General features: G+C 39.1%; 1 protein-coding gene across 1 annotated transcript; it reads left to right on the top strand.

Moving 5' to 3' along the window:
- The first annotated feature begins 3,892 nt into the window (after positions 1-3,892).
- On the top strand, positions 3,893-18,641 carry sh3bgrl2.S (SH3 domain binding glutamate-rich protein like 2 S homeolog). Its single transcript, NM_001096649.1, is given in 4 exon segments — positions 3,893-4,144; positions 8,649-8,834; positions 17,201-17,281; positions 18,181-18,641. Coding segments are annotated over 4 exon segments (321 nt in total). The 5' UTR covers positions 3,893-4,099; the 3' UTR covers positions 18,190-18,641.
- The last annotated feature ends 7,475 nt before the right edge of the window (positions 18,642-26,116 follow it).

Here is a 26,116-nt window from a genome sequence, read left to right as displayed (position 1 = left end):
ACTAAACTATATAGAGCCAGTATGACTATCCCTGTGATCCAGGATAGTCAAGATAGTGTAATTACTGCCCCAGATAAAATTAATGAGGTGTTTGTGTCATAATATAAACAACTTTATTCATCCAAAATTAAGCATAGCCAGCAGGACATTTTCAATTACTTACAAAATATTCCGTTACCCCAGTTAGGGACCCAGGAAAGGGAGTTTCTGAATCAACCAATTACTGATTTTGAAATTTTGGATGCTATATCTGCTTTCCCCCCTGGGAAGTCGCCAGGGTTGTATGGTTAACCGTCAGAATGGTATGGGATACATGGGACATTGGTAATGCCAAAATTAAAAAAGTTGTTTAATGATGTTTTGGAGGGGGTAGCACTGCCGAGTTCCATGAGTGAAACATTGATTACATTACTTCTCAAGCCTGGAAAAGACCTCTTGCAATGTTCATCGTACAGGCCCATTTCGTTGATAGATGTCGATGCCAAAGTTTTGGCAAAAATACTTTCCAAACGCCTTAATCAAGTTATACACTCTAATCTCAACTGATCAAACAGGTTTTATACCAGGCCGGTCCACAGATATCAACTTAAGACGCCTGTATACTAAAATTGCAGTGAATCACGATAACAGTGGCCATAGAGTAATAGTAGCGCTTGATAACGAAAAAGTGTTTGATTCTGTCGAATGGAACTACCTATGGGAAATATTACAGGTTATGGGCATGGGAAATAATTTTTTGAAGTGGGTTAAGGCGCTGTACCACCAACCTAAAGCCAAGGTGAAAACCAATCAAAATAGCTCTGAATTATTTGATGTTGCTAGGGGAACTCGGCAGGGCTGCCCACTCTCGCCCTTGCTATTTGCTATAGCAATGGAGCCGTTGGCTATGTTGGTAAAAGAAGATGTGGAAGTATCAGGTTTAAGAGTTGGATCCCATGTTGAAAAAATTGCAATGTACGCAGATGATACCTTGTTATTTTTGGAAAGCCCGTACTTACTGCTTACGAAAGCATTGGATTTAATTAATGCTCAAACTGCCTTCTCCGGCCTTAAGATTAACTGGTCAAAGTCTACAATTTTTCCAATAGACCAATTTCTCCCGGACCACTCTCTTATGCAAACTGATATGGAATGGGTGGATACGTTTAAGTATTTAGGAATTTGGATGAATAAAGATTTACACAAATTTCTAGATTTGAATCTGAGTCCACTCTTGACATTGTTGGAAGTAAAAACAAAAGCGTGGTCCCAGATTCCATTAACAGTCCTGGGTAAAATTAATTTATTCAAAATGACACTCATACCCAAATTTACTTATGTTTTTCGGCAGACCCCGGTTTCTATCCCAAACTCATTGTTTAAAAAGCTCGATTCCCTTCTTACTACTGTTTATTGGGCGAATAATCACCCTAGAGTTTCTCTATCTACTCTTCAATTGCCCTCTGAAGCTGGCAGTTTGGCTGCTCCTAATATACGCTCATATTACTTATCTTCTAAACTAGTGACTGCATGGTGGTGGGTGTCTCCCTCCGGGTCAAACGCAGCTACCATTTTAGAATCTCACATACTAGGGTCCTCAGAAGCTTTAAAAAACCTTTTATACAGGGGAGCAGGCGTAAATAGAGGAGTTACACCATTAATGAAAGCTACTGTTGCTGAATGGAAACCAGCTCAAAAATGTTTTCGCAAAGAAAAAACTTATTGCTTGAAATTTTCTCCCTTATGGTTCAATCCAAATTTACCTCATTTGTTAACGATCCCTGACCCTCAACTTTGGGCGAAATATCAAATAAAGTACATTGATGATATAATTGACCAAGGGAAATTAATATCTTTTAACAATCTTAAATCCAAATTTAGTCTCCCGAATCGAATGTTTTTCAGGTATTTACAGCTACGTCACGCTATCCAGGCCCAGCTACCTTTTCCAAACATAGAAACTGGTCCCATCAAGTTAGAGGATTATGTCCATACTCAAGGATTGCGTAAACCTATGTCCCAATTTTATAAATTAATCAGTCTACCTATGCCACAAATACTTCCCAAATTATACTTGAAATGGAATGTAGATATACCTACTTTAACCCCAGATTTGTGGGAAGAAGTTTTGGAGTCAGCGTTTGGATCTCTTATAAGTGTTAGGGATAAAATGATACAATTCAGATATTTACATAGGACCTACCTCACACCACACAAGTTATCCTTAATATCCAACACCATTCCTGATGAATGCCCTAAATGCCATCAAACCCCAGCCTCTTTTATGCATATGGTCTGGTCATGTTGTAAGCTCCAAATATTTTGGAAAGAGATCCTAGCTGAATTTATGGAGGTTTCTTCTATCCCTTTGACTCTGGATCCTCTACCTATTTTGCTTAATTATGTTGAATGTATAACCCCTATACGTAAAACTAGAAGTCTCCTGTCGGCTTTATTTGTCTGTACCAAAAAATTGATAGCTATTAACTGGAAGGCTACAGCAGCGCCCACAAAAGAGCAATGGATAGATATGGTAAATAACAATATTCCTATGTATACATTAACGTACTTCAAAAGAGGTTGTACGGCTAAGTTTGATGCTATTTGGAATAATTGGATGGAGGCACACCTCCCCCAAAATAGGTAGATGAGAAACCCACGTGGAGGTAACCCAGAGCTTGGAATGGAGTTTTTCTTTTTTGTTAACAAATATAAGAGTTTAATCGATAACGAAGGTAATACACCTCTCGGTTTAGGTATGGTTGGCCGCCAGTTCGGGTTAGGTTGGGGGAAATGTATTGGGTGCATATACTTGTGTATACAACACTGAATGTAAGTTCATGTTTCTAAATGACATTTGCTGATGTAACGCCAGAGTTATTGTCTTCAATGCATATCCATTGCAACCTCTGTAATGTGTAAAATGTATGTCAATGATTGTTACATGCTGATATTTGATTATGTCAAAGTTTATTGAGCATGAACAGAGTTGTATATGCACTTGGGAAAACTCAATAAAAATAATTGTTAAAAAAAAACAAAAAACATACATAACACCCTGAAACGTTAATTAAGCAAAAGATAGATATTGTTTGGTTGCATAAAAATTAAGCATAAGTCATTTTCCCCAGGAGAGAATTCAAATCACTGCCTGGTTGCTAGGTTAACTTGCACCACAGCAACAAGATAGTTGCTGAACACCCAAAGTGTAGAGCTGCCGTAGAAAAAAAACAAAATAAAGAATTATTGCTTTAAAATATCACTGTCTTCAGCAATCTGCATTTATTTAAAGGTGAACAATCCATAAGAAGTAACATTTTATTTTGGTTTTAAATCCATTTGCAAAGCATACAAATACAGGTCCTTGCTGTGAGAGAGCAGACTACTGTTTACAATCCAAAGCAATTTCTCCAGTCTGCAAAATTCAGAAACACAGTGTGATTGCCGGGAAATTCCACAAGATGGCGCCTTAGGTTCCTGCCATAATAAATGATTGGAAAAACAGCACGTGAAGAAATTGAGAGCAATAGTTTCAATATAACGCTCCCCCCAGTGTGCACTGTGCTCTAATCTGTTCTAGACGACCCTTTTGTCATACACGCAGGTCTGGACTGGGAGTTAAAATATGCCCTAGCATTTCAAGTACACCGAGGCCCAAACAGCCTCCCATCAGCCCACACCACAGTGACTGTCTATGGCATCTTCCAACAGTCCCTCTGGCATTTGCCAGAACTCACAGATTGCCAGTCCAGGCCTGCACACATGCAAATAATAGCGTACAGTGCACAGAGAACAAAAACTGAAGGACCCAGACTCCTTTGCTGCCATCTCCACCCCCTTTTGGCCTGACAGGGAGCCTGGGTGGAGCTTGGAAGGCAGGTCGATGCTTAGACTTTGTAATTGTTGCGCTTTAGTGGTTGTAGTGAAGGCTGCTAAAGCTGCTGGAGCCGGGGGAGTTTCCCGGTGTGGGATCCAGTTTGCATCCCAGACAGACGTCACACAGTAAGCAGGATCCCTTGCAGCAGGGCTACAGGATAAGCTGCACCATCTCAGGAGCATCTGTCACACCTGCTGTAAGAAGATTCTTGTAATTGCTGCCCGGCTGTCACACTGGCACAGGATGGTTATAAGGGTGTTTTTAGCCTCTTCCTCCAGCTCTGTGACTGTAAGTACCGTTAACTTCCCCTTTACCTTGCTTGCTTATCTATTATTTGCAGTAATTAGCCTGTATAGCAGAATTCAGTGCACTTTTATATTCATTTTCTAGCAAAGGGCAATACTATGGGTTATTGTCCGACTGGCATAGTTCTTTGTGTTAAGCTGGCCACAGAAGCAAAGATCCGATCGTACGAATCAACGTTCGATCGAACTTCCCCATCTCCCGACCTGCCACTAACCGTTCAGATCAAATAAAGTACAAAAGAACAGATAAGCTGATGTTCTGCCCCTAACAGCAATCGTACGAAAGTTATGTCCGACCAAAGCTAGCGTCAGTCTCCCTCTGAAAATCATACGATCGTCCATACATGCAGAGATATTATCGGCAACAGACAGAAATCTTTTAACCTGTCTGATCAACCAAACGACCGATCTCTGCCGGACGCAAAATGGCGGGACTTTCCACACACGGTCCAAAAATCTTACGAATCCTCGATTCGTACAATCAGATCTTTGCGTCTATGGCCAGCTTTACAATCCCTGGGCTGGCATTAGTGACTAACTCAAACTATAGTATATCTTTCAGAAATTGATACAGAAACAGAAACTTAAATAGCAGTTAGCATCATTTAAAGGCAAACTAACACTGCTATGCAAAGATCATAGTTTAATTTTATCTTAACTCTTATGTTATTGATCTACATCATCAGTCTTCATTATTTATATTTTATTAATTATTGGTTTAATTATTACCCTCCCTGTTCTGTTTTATTTCCAGCCTGTAAATCAAAATGCTGTCTGGAAATTTTGTCACTGAACCCAGCAACCAATAAGAAGATTAACAATCAGGGTTAATTTTAGATTGCTTCTATATTGATTGTCACAGTCCTACCTACTTGCTTTGCTAGTTAAGCCCTAGCAAACAGATATCAATTGAAAGGCTACAGATGAGCACTGCAGGCGAAGAAAATGGCAATATTAAAAAAAAAAATAATAATTGCAATTTGTTTTAGAATACTGCTATATCCATTATACTAAAAGTTACTTTTAAGGTTGAGCTACGCCTTTTAAAATGCTTTTTCATGCCGCCATAATCGTGCAAGCTGTAGCTGCTCTGCTGAACCATTTTATGTCTGTGCAAACAGATAAGGAGTGTCTGTATAAAGCTAATGAGGAATGCTGTATGTTGACATAAACAGGAGGATAGCTTCTCAGCAAAGGGGATGGTGGCTATGCCACTAAAGAAACTCACTGCAAACTTACATAGACCAAAATAAACACCAGTTTTGCTGCCCAAACACTAGCCTGCCTTCTTTGTGAGGTCTGTAAATATAGATTTTTTTATATTAAATCCCCACCCCCCAGAAAGTCTGTTTCATGTTGTTATATAGTTATAGCCCTTTTTTCTTATGTAATGAATTGTATTATGTTACCAGCCGCACCCTTATTTGTAAATTCACGTCCACCCCTGTAATTCAGCTTTGCTTCCATTAGCTCCTGGAAACTGGAATGTGCAAATGCAGTTAAACAATTAAATATGAACCTGTGTTTGGTAGTGCCTTGATAAGCCTGTTGTTAAAGGAGTGGTCTTCCCTCATATTACCTCAATTAAATATTCCCGTAGATAATCACTGAACTGTGAATCACTAGTGCACATTGTGAATCTAGTGCTAGTGGCCAAGCCTTGCTTCATACAGCTCAGTTTTCAGATTGTGGCGATGCTGTTGAGCCAGTGTAAAGTGTTCAATTTAACTGAAATCAAGGCAGGATTTAGTGGGGTATAGTGAGTCACCCAGTGGACCAACAGGTTAATCCCATCTACAATGCATTTTGACACAGCCCTTAAGGTGGCCATAGACGCAAAGATCCGCTCGTTTGGCGACATCGCCAAACGAGCGGATCTTTCCCTGATATGCCATTAACAAGCATGGCTATATCGGGGGGTAATCTGAACGTTCGGCCGTACGGCCAGCTTTACTCTAGGTGGGGAGCCATACCTGCTTTGACAGAGGTGCTGCCTGTCTGGCCTGGCTTCCCCTGTTGTCGCTGCATATCCACTGGGTTCCATAGTTCTAATGTGATATGTCTATAATTATGGCAGCTTACAGCAGTGGATGTAAATCAGCACATGTTACTAAGGGCATGAAAGTATTGTTAATTTTTTAAGTCAGGTCTGGTGGTCAGTTCTTATATTAAATCAAAGAAGTGCAACATCCAAGGGGCCAGATTCCATAGTGCAGCGCCCCGAGTCCAATAGACCCAGTGCTGGCTGTTCGCTCGTGCACGCCCCCCCCGCGCCTGCATGGTCATAACGCCTGATGATTATCGCACTCAACAAAGCACAGGAGCACTGGAGAGCTTTGAGTCTCCAGTGCTTCTTACGATGTGGCTGGGCGGCATAGCATGTTTTCAGATAGTTTTCCGATAGATAGTTCACCAGAAATACTTTTTCCATATACTATTTTCTTCTGATATTAAAGTGTAAATCAAATTTTTCACCTTTCTAAGTGATGCATTTCTTATCTTTGCTGTGCACAATCCCTGAGTTTCATTAAAGGCAACAATTAATACAATAGTTGCTAATATTCCAGAGATACTGTGAAAAATGTTTCAGCAGGGGCGTAACTACAGAGGAAGCAGACCCTGCGGCTGCAGGAGGTATAGGGGCCCCATGAGGCCCTAATTCATATACAGTTTTAATAAATATTGGTAAAACGAGTCAACCTCTAAACATTTTGTGGGCCTGAAAAATAATTTGCTGTGGGGCCCAGTAATATCACAATATACACCACTGGTATCAGCTAAATGTTGCAAAATTGTAACACTTCAGAAACAGCGCCTGAATTACTGAGCTGCCAGACAAACACCAGAGACCGAAACATTGAACTTTCAACTTTAATTTTTGAAAAATTTTATAAAATAAACAAATGGAAAGCAATTGAAAAAAGTCTTTATTTCTGGAGAACATTCTGAAAACTCAACTGAAAAAGTGTTTGGAAGGCGAACACCCCCTTTAAGTTTTAGAAACGGTGTATCATTTTCTGGCTGTTCAGTGAAGGAGATCAAAGAGAGAGTCGGGACATTTCAGTAACAAACCTGGGACTGTGGGTTGAGCTGTCAAAATCAGGACTGTCCTGCGAAAAACGGGACAGTTTAGAGGTATGAATTTGTTGTGTTAATGGGAGTCAACACGATCCAGGTTGTAATTGATCTGTAGTACACACATAAACTACAACACTCCACTAGCAGTGTGAGCAATGTGCCTTTATTATGGATACACAGCAGAGTTTCAGGCTTGCACTTGTCCTTCACCAAGTTTATCTGCATATTCAGTTTCTCTGATCTAGCTATAGCTTCCTCTTCCCCTATCCACATGTGCAGTTTATCAAACCCCATCAGTTATGCTAGGAAATATTGGGCATATATCCCAAAATACACCTACTAAGCCTGCCCTTTTTGGGGTCTGTAGTTTGGGAGATATTGGCTTAATTTAGCACTCGGGGTTCGGGCGCTCGGGGTATGCAGTACATAAGGGGTGAAAATATTCTGCACGCAATTACCACTCCTAATAATTCTGACTAAATTTAGCGTGTCAGAAACATAAACAAATAGATAATGATTATATGTGTATATATGTGATACAGGGACCTGATTCTTGCAGCATTCAGGATGCAACAGTTCTAATCGGCTGTTTCTTCACCTGTGCGAAATAACCTAGTGTGACATTGACCTTAGAATACTTAGCATGCACTTAGCTTAGTAGTAAAAACAACCTGAATTCACTTCAAGTCAACCATGGGTACATTCATGTGTAAATGCCCTTAGTAAAACCGCCACTAGTAAAATGACAAGCAATGCTGCACTGAAGCAATGCTGCACACAAAAATCTTGGCTATTGCCCCCGGTAGCCAAGATTTATCACAGGAGACAAAACATCCCATGTGCCATAGCCCTTAGTTATGGTTAGATTTTGGTACCAGTACCATTTTACTCACCCAGTTATTTCTGAAATCTGAGTTTGAAGGTCAATTAGGGTGAGGGCAGCTATCAAGCTTTTTCAGCCTCTAACAGGATTTTTCATGGTAGTGGCTAAGCTTAGGTTAGCACCAGCTATAATGTCATGTCCAGCCTATTTCATGTAATAGACAGAATTTCTTTCTCCTTGCCAGTGTGTTGCAAAGCCTAGGATAAGCTTCAGCATCATTAACAGTCATGACAAAGAATGCTGTAATTGAGGGTAAACCAGATGAGGACTAAAGTTCTATGTTGATTTGCAGCAGGGTGCAGTGGTTAGTTAGGGTATATTGTCCAACAAAATAAAGCTCCAATATGGGCTGGTAGTAGTAGCTGTAGGCAGAGCTAATAAGGGAGGGCCTCATGCAAATAGGATTATGTATTTAGGCTTCCCTTCTTAATGTTAGCATTAACATTAACAATACATATTCATTCCAGATTCTTTCACATGTACAAGCCAGTTTCTTAAATGCACTTTTTTTTTTTTTTTTAAACAGATCAAGAAGAGGCAGCAGGAAGTGTTACAGTTTTTGGAAGCAAACAGAATTGAATATGAAGAAGTAGATATTACTATGTTAGAAGAAAAGAGACAATGGATGTACAAAAATATTCCCAAGGACAGGCTGCCTGCACAGGGTAATCCACTGCCTCCACAGATCTTCAATAACAATATCTACTGTGGGGTAAGTGTTCATGCCAACTTCTTTGTCTTGTGTATATCACTGGCATGGAAAAAATAATTTTATATTACCTTTTGTGTTCTTACAAAGCTATAATTTCAGTATTTCTAGAGAAATTTAAAAATATTGAAATTATAATTATACAGATAGTTTAGATTTTAAAAACCAATAATACTTTAAATGAGTTAAACAGGTGTCAGACATGTTTATTACAACAAAAAAAAAACATTCTGGCTAACTTAAACAATTCCTCTGTATCCAATGAGCCTTAGATTTTCACATTTTCATAAAAATCACATAACCATTTTATTCAAGCAATTATTAAAATGTGGTTGGATGGGTGTTTCATTAACATTCTTGTTTTTTACTGTTTTTTTATTTTAAATCGAGGCAAGTTTTCTGCGATTTCTTTATAGCATTTGCCCCACCAATCCCTATTTAACTGAAGTAAATAGAAGACATTTAGTTGTAACTTAGTGCAAAATAATTGTACAGTCTACCATATTAATTTGCCATATTTCTGTTCTTTTTTTTGCTTGGCGAGCCTCATATTTGTAAATCTACAAGATACTAGTAGGTGCTGTTAATGTCATAGGCTAAATGTATTTGTAGTTCCAAAAAACTGAAACTCAACGTACCCCCTACTCTTATTCTCTCTTGATTTTTGCATTTTGTATGTTACACATATACAAATAGAAGCATGTGGCACACAGCCATAGCCTGATAGTCTGATATCTATGCATTCTGATCACTGGCCTAATGATAGACTGACTGATCTGAGGGCAGTATTGGCCAAATTGCACTCATCAAATTGCTTGACCCTCCTAGCAAATAAACATAAAATGCCTATTTTTCTTGTCAGCAGATTTTGAAAAATATATGCTATAAAGTATATTGGCATGCTATAAAATATATGGCATCAATGGGAGCACCAGTGGTTATTTGTTCCCCATAAATACAACAATGCCTGTTCCAAATGATAAAGCCATAGTTGAGAAGTGTTCTTTTTTGGGTAGCAGCAGTGATTGTATTGCCCCTCGAACTGTACCATAACCATAAAGCAAACGTAGCACTAGGTAAGTAGAAAATAGATAAATTCTTTTTTGGGGGAGGGTGAAGAAAAAAGTAGTTATTTAATTAAATCTCCCTAGTTAAATATAAAATAAACAGTGATTTTTTATGAGAAATTCTGAACTGACATTTCCAAAAATGGACTTGGAAGGAACACAGCAGTAAACAGTCACAAATTAAAAACGTCTGCCTCTGCGTGATGGAATTGTTACAGCCAGGGGCGTAACTATAGAGGAAGCAGACCCTGCAGCTGCAGGGGGGCCCATGAGGTATAGGGGCCCCATGAGGCCCTAATTCATATACAATTTCAATAAATATTGGAGAAACAAGTCAACCTCTAAACATTTTGGGGCCCAGAAAAATTATTTGCTTTGGGGCCCAGTAATATCTAGTTACGCCACTGGTTACAGCACATATTATGTTCATGTATTGAACAGATGGAACATCACATGCTACGTCAGAAAATTGATAGTTTGTCCTTTTAAACCATCACCAAAATGATCAAATACAAGCTAATTCTTTCAAAATGAATTAAATCCCATTTACTGTACAGGTATGGGATCCTTTATCCAGAAACCTGTTATTGAGAAAGCTCAGAATTACGGAAGGGTCATTTCCCAAGGAGTCTATTTTAAGCAAATAATTCTAATTTTGAAAAATCGTTCTTGATCCTAACTAAGCAGCATGGATCCGCATTGGTGGCAAAATAGTCATATTGGGTTATTTAATATTTAAATATTTTTTAAAAGACTTAATGTGGCCATATACGAGCAGATTTAAGCTGCTGATTTGGGTCATTTAGACAAATTCGGCAGTCTGCCAGTGTATGGGCCCCTCAGACGGGCCTCCCCGACCGATATTGGGCAAAAATCGGCCAGATCTCGATCGCACAAGTTTGATTTTCCCATTTGCTTGACCCGTTATTCCTGTCCTGTAATATGGTCGTTTAGACCAATGTGAACAAATACAGTAAATTAAGTTATTGTAAAAAAAGATATAGGATCAATGTAAACAAAATTGTAGCCAAGTTATATCAATTTTTGCAGCCTATTTGCTACTCATATAAGGCAGAGAAACCTAATAGACACCAACAATTTCTAATAGTTGCCTTCCATTGGTTCTAATTTAGGCCCTAAAGTGGCTCACAGATAAAAAAGATAGTTTTGAAGGATCTGGGGGTATGTCTGGTCATAAATAGTCGTGGTCTGGGTCAGTGGAGTAACATAATACAGCACCCCCCCCCACGAAATAATAAAAAACTTTTCATGATTAAAACAATCACCGAAAAGTATGTTCAGCACAAGCCCTATTCATTGCACTTATGTTAAACAATGGGCTTATTGCCCATTTAAAAGACCCAGCATGTTCTTTTGCACAGCTATGGTGGTGCTGTGGTGCACCCAGGAGATATTAGCTTTGCAAACTTTCACCTTTTGTTCCTGGAATCAGGTAAACTCTTATGTGATAATAGTGTGGCTATTTACTACATCCTGCACTGTGCTTTTTATCAGAAACTGTACCCATATAAGCTTCTAGGTGTTTATCTTGTCTTAAAAAACGCTAAATCAATTTGAATCTGTACCAAATTACGCACCAAGCAGTTAATTGTTTTTTTAAGAACCACTGTTGCCCAGAATTTCTCTATTGTAACAACAAGGGCCTTAGGGTTTGTTGGGAGAAACCAAGTATAGGTATAGGACTAGTGATGGAAAATTCGCAAAACGGCGCCCGTTTTTGACGCCGGCGCCCGTTTTTGACGCCGACGTCCGTTTTTTCTATAACATTTTTTGACGCCAGCAAATTTTTTGGGCGAATTTTCGCGGGCATTTCGCGAATTTATTCGCTGGCGGCGAATCGCGCAAATTTGCCGCCTGGCGAATAAATTCTCCCATCACTATATAGGATTTGTTATCCAGAATGCTCAGGACCTGGGATTTTCCAGATAACTGGTCTTTCCATATTTTGGATCCTCATACCTTAAGTCTCCTGAAAAATCATGTAAACATAGGCATAAACAATAGGCTGGTTTAGCTTCTAATGAGGATTAATTATATCTTAGTTGGGATCAAGTACAAGGTACTGTTTTAATCATTACAAAGAAAAAGGAAATATTTCTTTAAAATTTGGATTATATGGAAAAAATGGAGTCTATGAGAGATGGCCTTTCCATAATTTGCAGCTTTCAGGATAATGGATCTAATAACTGTACCCCCTATCAAATATACAGTACAATTGTACTTTCTATAAGCACTTAGTAGGAGATACTTGCCAAAGCTACAAAATGCCAGAAAATACCCTGCCATAGACAATACTGAGAATTGCCTCTGCTAAAACACACAATTATTAGTAAATTATCAGCATTGTCTATTTTCATAGGCATAATAAGTAGCTGCTACTAGTAGCTCAGTGTATTTTTACCCTTAAACTGCCACTTTCTTTCTAAAATATGCAATTTTATTTTCTTAACCTATACATCAAGAGGTTTCTGACATCTTGGGCTCACTATCTTCAGGGTGTGTCTGCTATGTGACCAATTTTTTCATGTATTCCCTCCATTTAAATCTGGGAGTACAGGTTCTGCTGTGCAGAATAGAAGAAGGTGTAATTTTAAACAATGTGTGAAAAGGTATTTAGGTTTTCACAATATGTTTCATGCTTTTCTCCAAACACTCCTTAGAAAAATACTAATAGTCATAATAGTCATAGTCAGCCAAATATTGTGAATTGTGCAAGGAACATAGATGTTAGAAGTGTTTGAATACAATATACACTACATGATAAGCTCTATTTTTAAAAATACATTTACAAAATAAGGAGTGACTCAATTGCTTCAGGTCAGGGAGTTCTGCCTCATAAAGTCAAACAATATATTATTGCACAGACACTGACCAGAAACTAAGAGGGAGGGAGAAATGGTAGTCATATATATTGGCTAGGTAAAGGTTCTGCTGAAAAAAAGTGATTTTCATTTGTTTCATACTTATTATAACCACTTATATATTTAGTGGTGCTTGCGAAGCAAAGCATCACTACTGTTATCTTGCAAACTTATTTTTATTCTTCTTCCGTATGAAAGTTTGGCGCATAACTAGTCCGGCACCGTTTGTCCTAGACCCATGAATGAGGTGTCAAATCGTGCGGCTTAATCGGGAATGGGGTGGTATGACTTTTCTAAGGGGTGGGTGGTTAATTGCCCCTTGCGGGGGCAATTAACCACCCCGAAAAGTCCCATAGATTAACATTGAGGCCAACTTTTGACGGATTCTAGCGCAGAGAGGGAATCTTGTAGAAACGTTAAATTTACCACATTTGAAGAGGTTTGCGACCTGTGTCAGATGATACCCCACACGAGGGTATAAGTTTTACCCCCGGGGCAGGAGAGGTCCCCAAATTTGCCCCATTGACTTATAATGGGGAATTTATCGAATAATTAGTTTGTCGCAGACCCATGAATGAGGTGTCAAACCGTTCAGCTTATTCGGGAATGGGGTGTTGTGACTTTTCTGTCCTATTTTGGGGACCCAAAAAAGTGAGCGGAGCCGCAAACAACCAATCAGATTTTCCCTATTGACTTCAATGAGAAAATGTAAACAGCTGTAATTCTCACAGTAATAAAGCCAGAGCTCCCAAACTTGGCACCGTGGGTCACTGGGTGACTGCAGCCAAAATTTACAAAAAGTGGGCGGAGTCTACAACAGCCAATCAAATTTCAGCCATTCAATTAAATAGGAAAATTTTAAACTGCTGCCGCTCTTAGACGGTTAATGGCAGCCTCCTCAAAGTTGGCACAGTTGGTCACTGGGGGACTGGGATTAAAATTAAGAAAAGTGGGTGGAGCCAAAACCAACCAATCAGATTTCTTTGATTGGTTTTAATGGGAAAAATTAAGAAGGCTGCCATTCTCTCAGTATTGATGTCAGGGACCTTGAATATCACAAATGTGGTCGCTGGGGGTTTCCACTTCAAGTTTAGAAAAAGTGGGCGGAGCCACCAACAACCAATCAAATTTCATTCATTGATTTTCAATAGAAAAAAATAGAAATGCTGCCATTTTTACACATTAAATGACAGCATTCCCAAACTTTGGTATGTTAGTCACTGAGTGACTGTGGTTCACAATTAGGAAAAAAAGGGGCGGGGCAACAACAGCCAATCAGATTTCAGCCTTTGACCTTAATGAAAAATGATAAACTGCTGCTATTATCACGGTTTAAATGCTAGGTGTACCAAACTTGGCTCAATTACTCACTGGGTGACTGCGGTCAAAATTTAGGAAAAGTGGGTGGAGCCATAAACAGCCAATCCGTTTTCACCTATTGACTTCAATGTAAAATTTTTGATTACCGCCGTTCTCACAGTTTTAAAACCGGAGGCCCCAAACTTGGCACTGACCATGACTAGGTAACTGGGGTTAAAATTCAGAAAAATGGGCGGAGCTTAAGACAGCCAATCAAATTTTACCTAACGCTATTCAATGGGAATATTTAAATTCCTGTCATTCTTACACTGTTAATGTAAGAGTGCTCAAACTTGGTCCATTTGGTGACTGGGTTGCAAATTTTTAAAAGTGGGCGGAGCCAAAAATAGCCAGTTTGTTTGGATTGATTTCAATGGTAAAATTTGGTTGGCTTTAAATTTCACCGGTTTAATCCGGATTCTACCGACTTTGTGTACTCTCTAGGCACCAGGGGCGACTGGGCAAGACACCCAACATATATGGGGGGCCTGAGTTTTGCCACGGCAAGCACCACTCACATTTTCTTCAGGAAATGTACCTCTCTAGTTGCGTACTATAGTACACAGCAGTTCCCCCATTTTTGTTTTCTTTAGGGGAGCAAAAACATTGTGTGGAATTAGAAATGCAGGGATTGTGTGGGTCAAGCCTACCATGTATTCATACAAATAATACATGTACCCATATACCTGTATTTAGTCAAATACATGGGAGTCATATTGGTCATTATATATGAGCTACAATGAATACAGGAACTAATACAACAGTGAAAAATTCAGTGAAACCTCAAATTATAGTTCTTGATATTAAGTTTTTACACAATTTGTCTTTTGTTGTTCCATCAATTAATAATGCATTTTACTGATATAACATTTTGCTGGATTTTGCACCATAAAAACATAAAACAAGGGTTCAACTCATTCAACTAATGCAACAGTGCCTCCTACTGGTCATATTGTCCTAAGATTCCAGCTACTAAATCTAAAATAAACAAAGTTTGTACAGTATTTATTGTTAATTTATAATATACTCTTTCTCAAAGGGTCAGCTTGTATTGTACAATTGTATAGTTTTTAGAAACGCAGAACAATATGCATCCTGTTCACTGCGGCCAATCTGACCTTCAGCATTCAGTTTTATGAAAGTCCTTTTGTTAACACAAACCTTATATTAAACCCAAAGTATTCTGGGCAGCAAGTATTCTGGGTAATTATAGTTTGAAAAAGCTTCCCATATTAATGACATATTGTATGCAGCAAATTGTTACCTGCACCTAAATTAATTTGAGGCTTATGTTATACTAACCATTATCAAAGGACTGAATACGTTCAGTGGTATGAAAATGTTTTATTTTGTATTTTTATGTTTGCTTTTTTTGTATTGTAAACTTGAAAAATATTGTGGCTGCAACTCTGGAGCTCTGGAGGAGATGTGATACAAACAGTATCAATGATTCAACAAATGATGCTGTTGTAGGAGGCTAAAGGTTTTTCTAACCTTTAGGTTCTTTGGTTTCCTTTTTCCTATGTGAACATATTGTAACTACTGTACCTGGTGGTCTAGCGGGAGGGGGTCTGCAGGTACGCCTGCAGCCCCCTCGGCGGGTAGCCCGCCACGCTTCTCCTCTGGGGCGCAAAAGGGGAATGGTTAGGGTGCGCTTCCTGATTTATTTGCGCATGCGCACTGGCGTGTGATGTCAGCGCACTGTGGCGCAAAATTTAAAAGTATTTAAAGGCACAGTTTGGATTTTCACATTGCCCGTTATAGGAGTTTGTTCCTGGTGCTTTCTGAGCTTTGTGCTAACCTGCTATTCTGATTCTGATTCCTGTGTTGACCCCTGCCTGGCTATTTGACGATCCTGACTTCTGAATCCTGACCCTTGTCTGATTACCGACTTTGATTCTGCTTAACCCCTCTGATTGACTTCCTGGTTTGACCCTTGCCTGCCTGACTACGTTTATTCTCTGCCTGCCCCGACCCGGCCTGATCTGACTACTCTATTGCCTAACGCCTTGTACCACGACCTTCTGCCCAAAGACTGCATTACAGTTGTGCCGCTCTGCCTGTCTAGAACCCTTTCGCCTTGCACCTCTCGTTTTAAGACCTGGTGGCATCTGAGTAGCTGAGGGCTCCTCCCAAGGCCAAAGGCGGCTGCTAGAGGCAGAAGTACGAGCCAAGACCATCGGTTCTAGCATTGGTTCTAGATTTAGGGTGCCAACCGCTACACCTATTCTGCTGGCAGTTCAGTGACTAGCCAGTAGATGCCACTATATAAAGGGGTAAAGGTTTTTCTATACCCCAGGCAATGTGTTAGCCAGCTAGGCTGGGTCCTTTTTCCCAGAGGGGAGGGGGAGTAGCTCCACAGAGGTTATAAAAATGGATGTTGCCATATGTTCTGCCTCTGTCCAGTGCACCCATTGGAAGTGGGTGTGCTGCTAGAGCCTGAGGTGGAAGTAGGCCTCAGTAAAGGGGAAGCAAGTGCCAGGTCAGAAAATGTAATAGGTCACTATAGGAGTGACAGATAAGTTCAGGAAAGTTAGTGAGTAGCCAAGGCTCCAACGAGGAGTTAGTGAAGGGTTAGCACCCTGCGTTGACTTGTCGCCAGGTTAGGGACTCAAGTGGTTAAGGTCAGGGATAGAGAGATCCTTGGAATATAAAACTAGCTGTGAGATTCACCTTCAATAGGGATTGTTCACCAAAAGCAGTTCTGCTGTTTTAAAGAACCACTGGCGCCCAAATTTTATTTGATCAAGAGTGAATACAGTGTGTGCTTATACCAAGTGGTAATCCCTTCCTCCATAGCATAAGCGGGCCCCACCTGAGGATAAAGAGTCTAATTGTATTGTGCCTACCGGGAATTGCTGGGAGTTGGACCCCTTGCCCGGTTACCGAAACCAGTGTATAGTAACCCAAGGGAAGGGTGGAAGACCCTGACCCATCCACCTGTTAAAGGAGTTTTGCATAAAGTACCATAATAACATAAAAAATGTGTAACATATTCTTTGTTTTACCAATGTTTTATTAGCTGTTTTCAACAACATGGTAATATGTTTGTATTCAACAGGATTATGAAAGCTTTTTTGAATCGAAGGAGAGCAACACTGTCCTCTTATTCTTGCAACTGAAAGCAAGGCCAGCACAAAAGGTATTGTTATTAAAGGGATACTGCCACAGGGAAAAAAAATGTTTTCAATGTTTAATAGTGCTGCTCTAATAGAATTCTGCACTGAAATCCATTTCTAAAAAGAGCAAAAAAATTTTTTTTTAGATTTCATTTTGAAATCTAACATGGGGCTAGACATATTGTCAGTTTCCCATCTGCCCCAGTCATGTGGCTTGCTCTGATAAACTTTAGTTACTCTTTACTGCTATACTGGAAGTTGGAGTGATATTACCCGCTCCCCCCCCCCAACAGCCTAACAACAGAACAATGAGAAGGTAACCAGATGGCAGCTTCCTAACACAAGATAACAGCTGCCTGGTAGATCTAATAACAGCACTCAATAGTAAAATCCAGGTCCTACTGCGACACATTCAGTTACATTGAGTAGGAGAAACAATATCCTGCCAGAAAGCAGTTCCATCGTAAAGTACTGGCTCTTTCTGAAACCACATGACCAGGCAAAATGACCTGAGTTGGCTGCCTACACACCAATATTACAACTAAAAATATACATTTGCTGGTTCAGGAATTCAATTTTATATTGTAGAGTGAATTATTGACAGTGTAATTTAGAAATAAAAAAACAACATCATAAAAATTATGTCATGACATGTCATGTCATGACAGAACACCTTTAAGTCCACACCAGAAACTGCGTAATCTTTTTGGGGCAAAATGCACAAAAGTATTAAGGCCTATGGCATCTTTCATACATTCACATTTGCAATTAGGTGTGAAACCCATATGAAATGTTTGTTGTTTGCTTGGTTGTCTTAAATTAAAAATGGCATGAATAAATATATCTTTATGTTAATTATTGCTGAATTGAGTAGACCAATAACTGGTAGAAATAAACTTTAAGACAATCCTTTGTTTTGCAGGAACTTTAAAAGAATGGAAGATAATAAGCACAGGGCACACAGCACAGCCCCATCATCCATTGTTCTGAGGAACCAGTTAAAATTCAAATTTCTTTGCCAAAAATGGTGCTCTGTGACAGTTCATGGACTACATCACCAAAGGATATATTTTACTATAATGTTGGGTGCAGTAGATGTCATAGAGAATGACTCAGCATTAACTATAAAAATGGTTTTCAGCCTGGCTTGGAGAAAAGGTGGATCTCCATATCGTTCATATCCTTCAAATCAAGTATTGACCCTATTCCTGACATTGGAAATTGACTTTAAACAGTTGTACTTCATGCTTCCATTCAAGCTAAATGACTTTTAAACGTGTCTGCCTATTCGACTGCAATTTTTAGTTGCTGGTCTTTTGTTTCTGCGTTATATGTATATATAACAACATTTAGACCCCACAATAAAGAAATGTTATGACCAAACTTGGAATAAAAGTATTGTACTTATTAAAGGGGTATAAATTCATGGGTGCAGTGGGTAATTCTCCTTCTTTACAATGAGCTGGTAAAGACCATCTAGAGTTTGCAATGCAGTTTTGGTCTACATATATTAAAAGGAATATTATGAAGAAAGTCTGGCAAAACTGAAATATTTTCATTGGGAAAGAGAAACTAAAGGGGAACTATGATGGCTATGATAAATATATAAGCAGGCCATCAATTAAACTCTCTGATGCTTTATCCATCAGTAGATCCATCCAGCATGCATTGAGTATCAACTTCAGTTAAGAGAAAGGAAGTTCCATTATGCTGTTATATGAGTTTTCTCATTCCTCTGGATCAGGTTTCGTTTAGACAAAAAGGTTGATGTTAATTCATGTGTTTTTTTTCCACAACTTAAATTGAAAAAAACGTTTTCTTATACCCCACATACTTTTCCTTTTTCTCACAAGTGGTACTTTTACATCCACCTCCTCTATCTTGGAGTGTATTTTGTCCTAATACAGCAACTGGAATGTACTGGTATAAAACCACAGAATTCACCCACATGCAGGTTGGTCAGTTATTGCATAGTGACTGTAGTGGCAAACCAGTTTTCCATTGTTGGGCATCAACAGGTGTGGGATCCATTATATGCACATCATTCAAAAACCTTTGACAGACCAATTGTCATGCAAATTGTCTAATTGAATGGCCAACTCACTGCATATAGTACTGTATGTGTGCTCAGTTTAGTTTCTGCCTCCTGGCCAGCTGAGGTTGTATAATGTACAAAGAATGCTAAATCATTAATTATGTCTTTACCTACAGCAGACAAAAATGGAAATGTTTATTATTCAAAGCACTCTCTGAATAATAAACTGGAAAGAGTGTTGAAAACCATCACCAACACCCTTCCCATCAACTTGACCACACAGGGAGGGATTGATTTGAAAAAGAACATTGCCTATTTATTCAATTCTATTAAAAACTATTACATTTTAAACCTGTCATAACTTTCTTCATTCTGCCATGTTTATTGGTCTCTTTTCAAATTTACAGAGGGAGTGCCTTAAAGGAATTGGTCAGTGTAAAAATAAAAACTGGGTAAATAGATAGGCTGTGCAAAATAAAAATGTTTCTAACATAGTTAGCCAAAAGTGTAATGTATAAAGGCTGGAGTGATATTTGATGTATAAAATGTCAGTCAGAACACTACTTCCTGCTTTTCAGCTCTCTTGGTTTACACTGACTGGTTACCCTGGCTACCAGGCAGTAACCAATCAGAGACTTGAGGGGGGGGGGCACATGGGTCATATCTGTTGCTTTTGAATCTGAGCTGAATGCTGAGGATCAATTACAAACTCACTGAACAGAAATGTCCCATGTGGCCCCCCTTCAAGTCGCTGACTAACTCAGAGTTATAGAGCTGAAAAGCAGGAAGTTGGATTCTGGCTGTTTTATTAGACATCTGTTCACTCCAGCCTTTTATATATTACATTTTTGGCTAACTAATTATATTAGAAACATTTTTTATTTTGCACAACCTATCTATTTACACAATTTTTATTTTCACGCTGAACTATTCCTTTAATCTACCAAATTGGAAGATTTTGGAAATACAGTGTGCAATGGAAATCCAAAGAAATGTATATTGCAATGCCCATGATACATGGAGTGTCTGAAGAAAAGAAAGAGCTTTGTAGTTTTTTGTTAAAAGAAACTGGGTGTTAGCTTTAATGGGGGTGAAAATACTTCTGCAAATATGTAAAGTACTGTATGAAAATATTTCAGCTTATGTTAAAAATTCCATGTGTGTCAATAGCGAGCTATATTGATCTACAGAAAACAAAACACTGAAGCATTAGCTAAATGACCCATGAGGAGGAATAAATGAGTTCCTTCTCGACCCTCACAATCAGATTACATCCTGGGTCAATAAACACTTTTTCGGAATCAATAAACTCTGATGCTTTTAAAAGATAAAGTTCAAATCTCCCACCTCCACTATTTCCCACAAAAGTGACATATGCCGATACGCACTGGGTAAAGAATCTTAAATAAAGAATATTTGAAGATTTGAGAGTCTGACTGAAATGCTGATGGAATAAACTGATTTATTCCTAGATTATTCCAAGATATCAAAATGCCTAATTCACTTTTCAGCACATGTATTATATTCCAATCCAATGGGTATGGCAGGGTTTCTTATATACTAGATACTTGTATGCACTTGCTTTGCATGGTGCACACATACTGCTGGCACAACATTGGGTGCCAGAGGTTTTTAATAAATAAATATTTTTTTCTCACATTAGCAACTCATTACACACAACCATTTAGGTTCTATGTGTAGGTATATTGCTGTGATGATACTAGAATGTCAAGCCATTTTAAAAAGAAACCTAAACCGGCTGAACAGGTCTGTAGATTGTGTAGCAGGTATTTGCTGTTACAGTAGTTTCCTAATAACTGCCTGGTGTGATGATTCCTACATCCTCCAGTTACATATCTGAGCTTCTTGCTGCACTCTGCTTAAAAGTAGTTATATTTATAAAGATCTAGCCTGGTGGTACATAGGGTGTATTCTCTGCAGATTTTTAGCAAGTGGAAAATCACAGAAAACTTACAAAGAGCCCAGAAATTTACATACAGCTCTGTATTTTCCCTTGTGCTCTAGAGAGGAGTTGCATTTTTGTGGCACTGACATCACCCTGACTATTGTAATCCTGATGAGTTAACTTCTAGGTACCTCGCCTTGGAGTCATAAGGCCAGGGAGTTAAGATATAGCCGAGCAGTCAGTTGGCCATTTTTCTTTACTGTAACAATGCATAAAATTTCTTAAGCTGGAATAATAGTTTAACTTAAAGGAAAAGTTAAATTTTATTATATTTGATACCAAAAAGTATATTATATGTATTTGTGCCTGTTCTGTGTCTTATAGATTACTTATCAGAAGTCTTGACTATACCAGCAATTTAAAGACAAGCTTCTAGAATCTAGCAGCCAACTGCCATGTTAGATGCAAAGGGCCGAGATATGTATTGCTTTTTTCTCCAGCATAACAGGGGTACAACAAGTTTTTGTGCCTAGACTGGAAATCCATAGGCTCTGGAACTGCCAGAGGGGCTGCTGTAAGATGCCATAAACCAGTGATCCCACCTCTCAAGCAACATTTTGCTCACCAACCCCTTGGAATTTGCTCCCAGTGGCCTCACAGTAGGAGTTTATTTTTGAATTCCTGTCTTGGGGGCAGTAGAATTGGTTGCATAAATACCAGGTGCACTGCCAAACAGATCCTACTGTAGGCTGCCAGTCCATATAGGGTCTACCAAATAGCCAATCACAGCCCTTATTTGGTAAATGCCAGGACATATTTTGAATCTCAGTCTGGACCTGTTTAGTTCTATTGAAGGAGAACTAAATACCTTCTAACTGTGAATCTCACATATCTGTGCAGAGTAGTGCAGCACAGCTCAAGGAGCGGCATCTTCCACATCATTTTTTTCAGGAAGGGGCTGTTGACACTGAGCTATTTGGTGCATACACAATTGGATCCAGTCTGGTGTTTGTGCCAACTGTGCTTTCGCCAGAAAGCTCCATAAATGACTGAAGGGAAGAGGATCCAAAGAAAACCCACGATGCAGAAGATGGCACCATTCAGCTCCGCTGCGCTACTCTACAAGGATATGTCCAATTCACAGTTAGGGACACATTTTCACTAATGCACTATGAGGGGAGGAAGCAGGAAGGGGACACTATGGAGGGTAGTGGATGGGACTTTTCAAATAAGGGGGGGTTTAGTTCTCCTCTAAGGTTGTTCATAAAGACAATGTACAGTTCATCAATAAAAATACTCTGTTATTAATAATAAAAATAATATATAATTAGTATTCATATAGCTTTATTTTTAGCAAAATATATTTATATGAGCTGCCATATTGTTTTACTGTATTAAAAAATAAAGACCCAGAAGAAAGTGTCATGTAAATATTTAATATTATATATAACACTTAGACTAGTTGTCACAACATTGTATCATGTATGGAATTTAAAAACATATAAAATATAATTTTTTGTTACTGTCCATCATACATAAAGGGCCAGATTCTTTTCAGTTGTTACTGTTTATAACGTGAAATCTCGATTGAAGTCTATAAGAAAAAACTGGAACCGAATTGAATCTCGTCCATGAGTTTTCACGTGATAAACCACGAGATAACTTTTTCCAAGTTCCAAGTGGCAATATTTAAACTCCAGTCATGCACTCTATGCATAAAAAAACAAGTGAATACACATTAACTGCAAAAATGTGGTGTACTTTTCCAAATAAAAAAATCAAAATTTTTTAGACATATTCTCTTACCAGATGAACAAAACACTGAGACACTTCAAAGGCTATTTGACGTTAATGTATTTTCTACCCAACATGGGACTTGTAGAATAAAGGCTCAAACTGTAGCAAAGGAAGTAAAGAGAGCAAAGAAAAATCTATGTGTAAAAAGCATTTTATTACTAAAACATATGCATAAAATTCTGCATGTTTCCCGGTAAGACTTATAAAGCTTTAAATGCAAAGTTAACCCAATTTTTATCTTACTGCTTTGTCATCTCTGTATGTTATTGGCCAGATAGTGATCGGGCAGGTTTAAAAATTTGGCTCGCTGATGTGGTCCTCACTCCAATGGCCTTTTGTTGTGATCATCAGCCTGATATCTCCCACCTCAAGGTCAGACTTTATCTAAGGCACAAAAACTTGTGCAACAGCACACACTTTGTGAGATGCTACAAAATCTGATCCCTGCAGCTGGAATGTAAGTTGGATGGTTTGTTTTGTTCCTGCATTTACATCCAACAGTCAGTGTATTTCAGTGAGAAGAAAAAGTTTATCAGACACCTTCAGATTTTATCTAGTCAGATCCTATGTCAGAGAGCACATCTTCCATGTAGTTTACACATCACATTTTTTTACTATACCCATTATGTTTTAACCCATGCAAATACATCCAACTTGTAGGATCTGACACCATCCTACATAATCTTCTGTGTAGTTTAGATGCATGTATGTAAATGTAGCACTGGCTTATATGGAATGAGTGACAGCTTTGTTTTGTAGGCCTGTGTATGGATAATATCTTTATAGCTCAGACCCCACTGTGTTTTTGTTCTAAAAGCCATTAACTTCTTTTTTATCTCTGACAGATGACTTCTGCCAATTCAATGGCGCGTTGGCTCACCCACCTTCTCGAGCGTGTCTCCTACTTGATTATATTCCCTGCTTCTCTGGCCTCTTGCATTGGAGTAGGTAAGACAGGGGAATGGGGATTTTATTAGCAATAGAGGAAGCAGACCATATGGTTCAGACTCCCCTGCAACTGTGGGGTCTACTTCCTCTTTAGTTACACTGCTCGCATAACTAGGCGGAAGGTAAAGGCATGCTATTAAAAAACTAACACTTTATTGGAGCCTGAAAGAAAAAAGAAAACCTTTTGTAAAATGATTAGAGAAAAAATGCTTGTTTGCTTACAAAGGTGCAAATAAAAAGGTATTTATGCCTTTTCAGTGGTTTTAACACTGGGCACAAATAGTACATTTGTACTATTGGTCAGCACTTTTTTTTTTTTTAAATTGGTTTACAGTTTTAAATAAAGGGTTACTAAACCCTAAAAATGAATACAGTTAAAAATTTTATATTTTATATAATGAACTTATTGCACCAGCCTAAAGCTTCAGCTTCTCAATAGCAGCATAGCAGCAATAATCCAGGGCTTCAAACTTGTCAAAGTGGGTTACCATCTTGGAAAGTGTCTGTGGCACTCACATGCTCAGTGGGCTCTGAGCACTAAGCTTAGGGGTTGTTGTAAATTTACAATCAGAAAATGTATTTTGTTTGTAATATAAGCTGATGTTACAACACTGATTATTAAATTCTGATTCTAATTCTAATTGCACTGGTTTCCATGTGGACATGTAGTAATTAAGTACTGAATTAAAGGAGACGGAAAGTCATCCAGCACTTGGGGGTGCCAAATGTTAGGCACCCCCAAGTGATTGAATTGACTTACTTGAAACCCCAGGCCGGTGCTCCTATCAGCAGAAAACAACACAGGCCCAGGGTTTTTCTAGCAAGCACCATGGACCGATCCTCTTCTGGCTTCTTCTCTCTTCAAATTTCCTGGGGCAAACACATGCGCAGTTGAACAAAATAGCCAACTTTTTAGTTCAAGTTCGGCTTTTCATTCTACTGTGCATGCGCAGCTGGAAGACGGAAGAGGATCGATCCGTGGTGCTCGCTGGTATAACCCCGGGCTGGTGCCGTTTTCTGCTGATAGGAGCACCGGCCCGGGGTTGTAAGTTAATACAATCACTTGGCACCCCCAAGTGCAGGATGCATTTCCTTCTCCTTTAAGTACTAATCAACCTTATATTGTGACATTTCTATTCTATGTGTACTGTATATTGTGAGTGGGTCCCTAAGCTCAGTAAGTGACAGCAGCACAGAGCATGTGCAGTGAATCAGCAGAAAAGAAGATGGGGAGCTACTGGGATATATTTAGAATATATATGTTACTGCTAAAGGGCTGTGATTGCCTTGGGCTGAATCCAAAAATATAATGTACAACATTTCCAGCCTACTTCTTTAGTTAGGCTTTAGTTCTCATTTAAGATTGTTTACAGTTGGTCCTGACAACAGATTTATTATGCCTTTTACCAGGCAACAAAAAGAGTGCAGCCCTACACTTTCCTTAACAGTTGGGATATTGCTGCGTGGACTATAAAGTGGAAAATGGATGAGAGGCACTGGTGGATTGCATTAAAAGTGCAGGAGATCTTTCAGATTGGGGGACACAGGAAGATGAATCGAGTGCATTAAGGTGGCCATACATGGATAGATCTTACCTCACCTTGAGGTGGGCAATATCGGCTGATCCGATCGTGGGCCCTAGGGCCCAACGATCGGATCCTAGCAAACGCAAATGGGCGGTCGGATCGCGGGACCGCATCAACGAACAGATGCGGCCCTGATCCGACGGGATTTTTAATCCCATCCGATCGAGATCTGGCCGACTTTCGGCCAGATCTCGATCGGGGAAGCCCGTCGGGGGCCCCCATACACGGGCCAATAAGCTGCCGACTCGGTCTGTCGGCAGCTTTTATCGGCCCGTGTATGGCCACCTTAAGAAGCAGTTTTCTTACAAGCAGAAAATCTTCATCAACAAGTTTTTACAGGATTAGTAAAAGTTAAACTGTACTATGCACTAGAATTCCTGATCATGTTTTTAGTTATCTGAGGGAGGAATGCTAAAATCACATTTGTCAGAATCAAATGCTAAGGGTTAAAAGGCTGGGAAAACTTATGTTATTCAATTATATTATCTCAGACTCAGTAGTAAGAAAAAATAAACAATAGGCCACTAATGGGGATCTGCCAGCAGATTCTAAATGTATTAACATCATGAAAAACAAAGAAATAAGC

Source organism: Xenopus laevis, chromosome 5S (assembly GCF_017654675.1).
Source record: "Xenopus laevis strain J_2021 chromosome 5S, Xenopus_laevis_v10.1, whole genome shotgun sequence".
Taxonomy (NCBI): Eukaryota; Metazoa; Chordata; class Amphibia; order Anura; family Pipidae; genus Xenopus; species Xenopus laevis.
The sequence above is the reverse complement of the archived record's forward strand: the minus strand, read 5'-3'. Positions and strand labels throughout refer to the sequence as shown.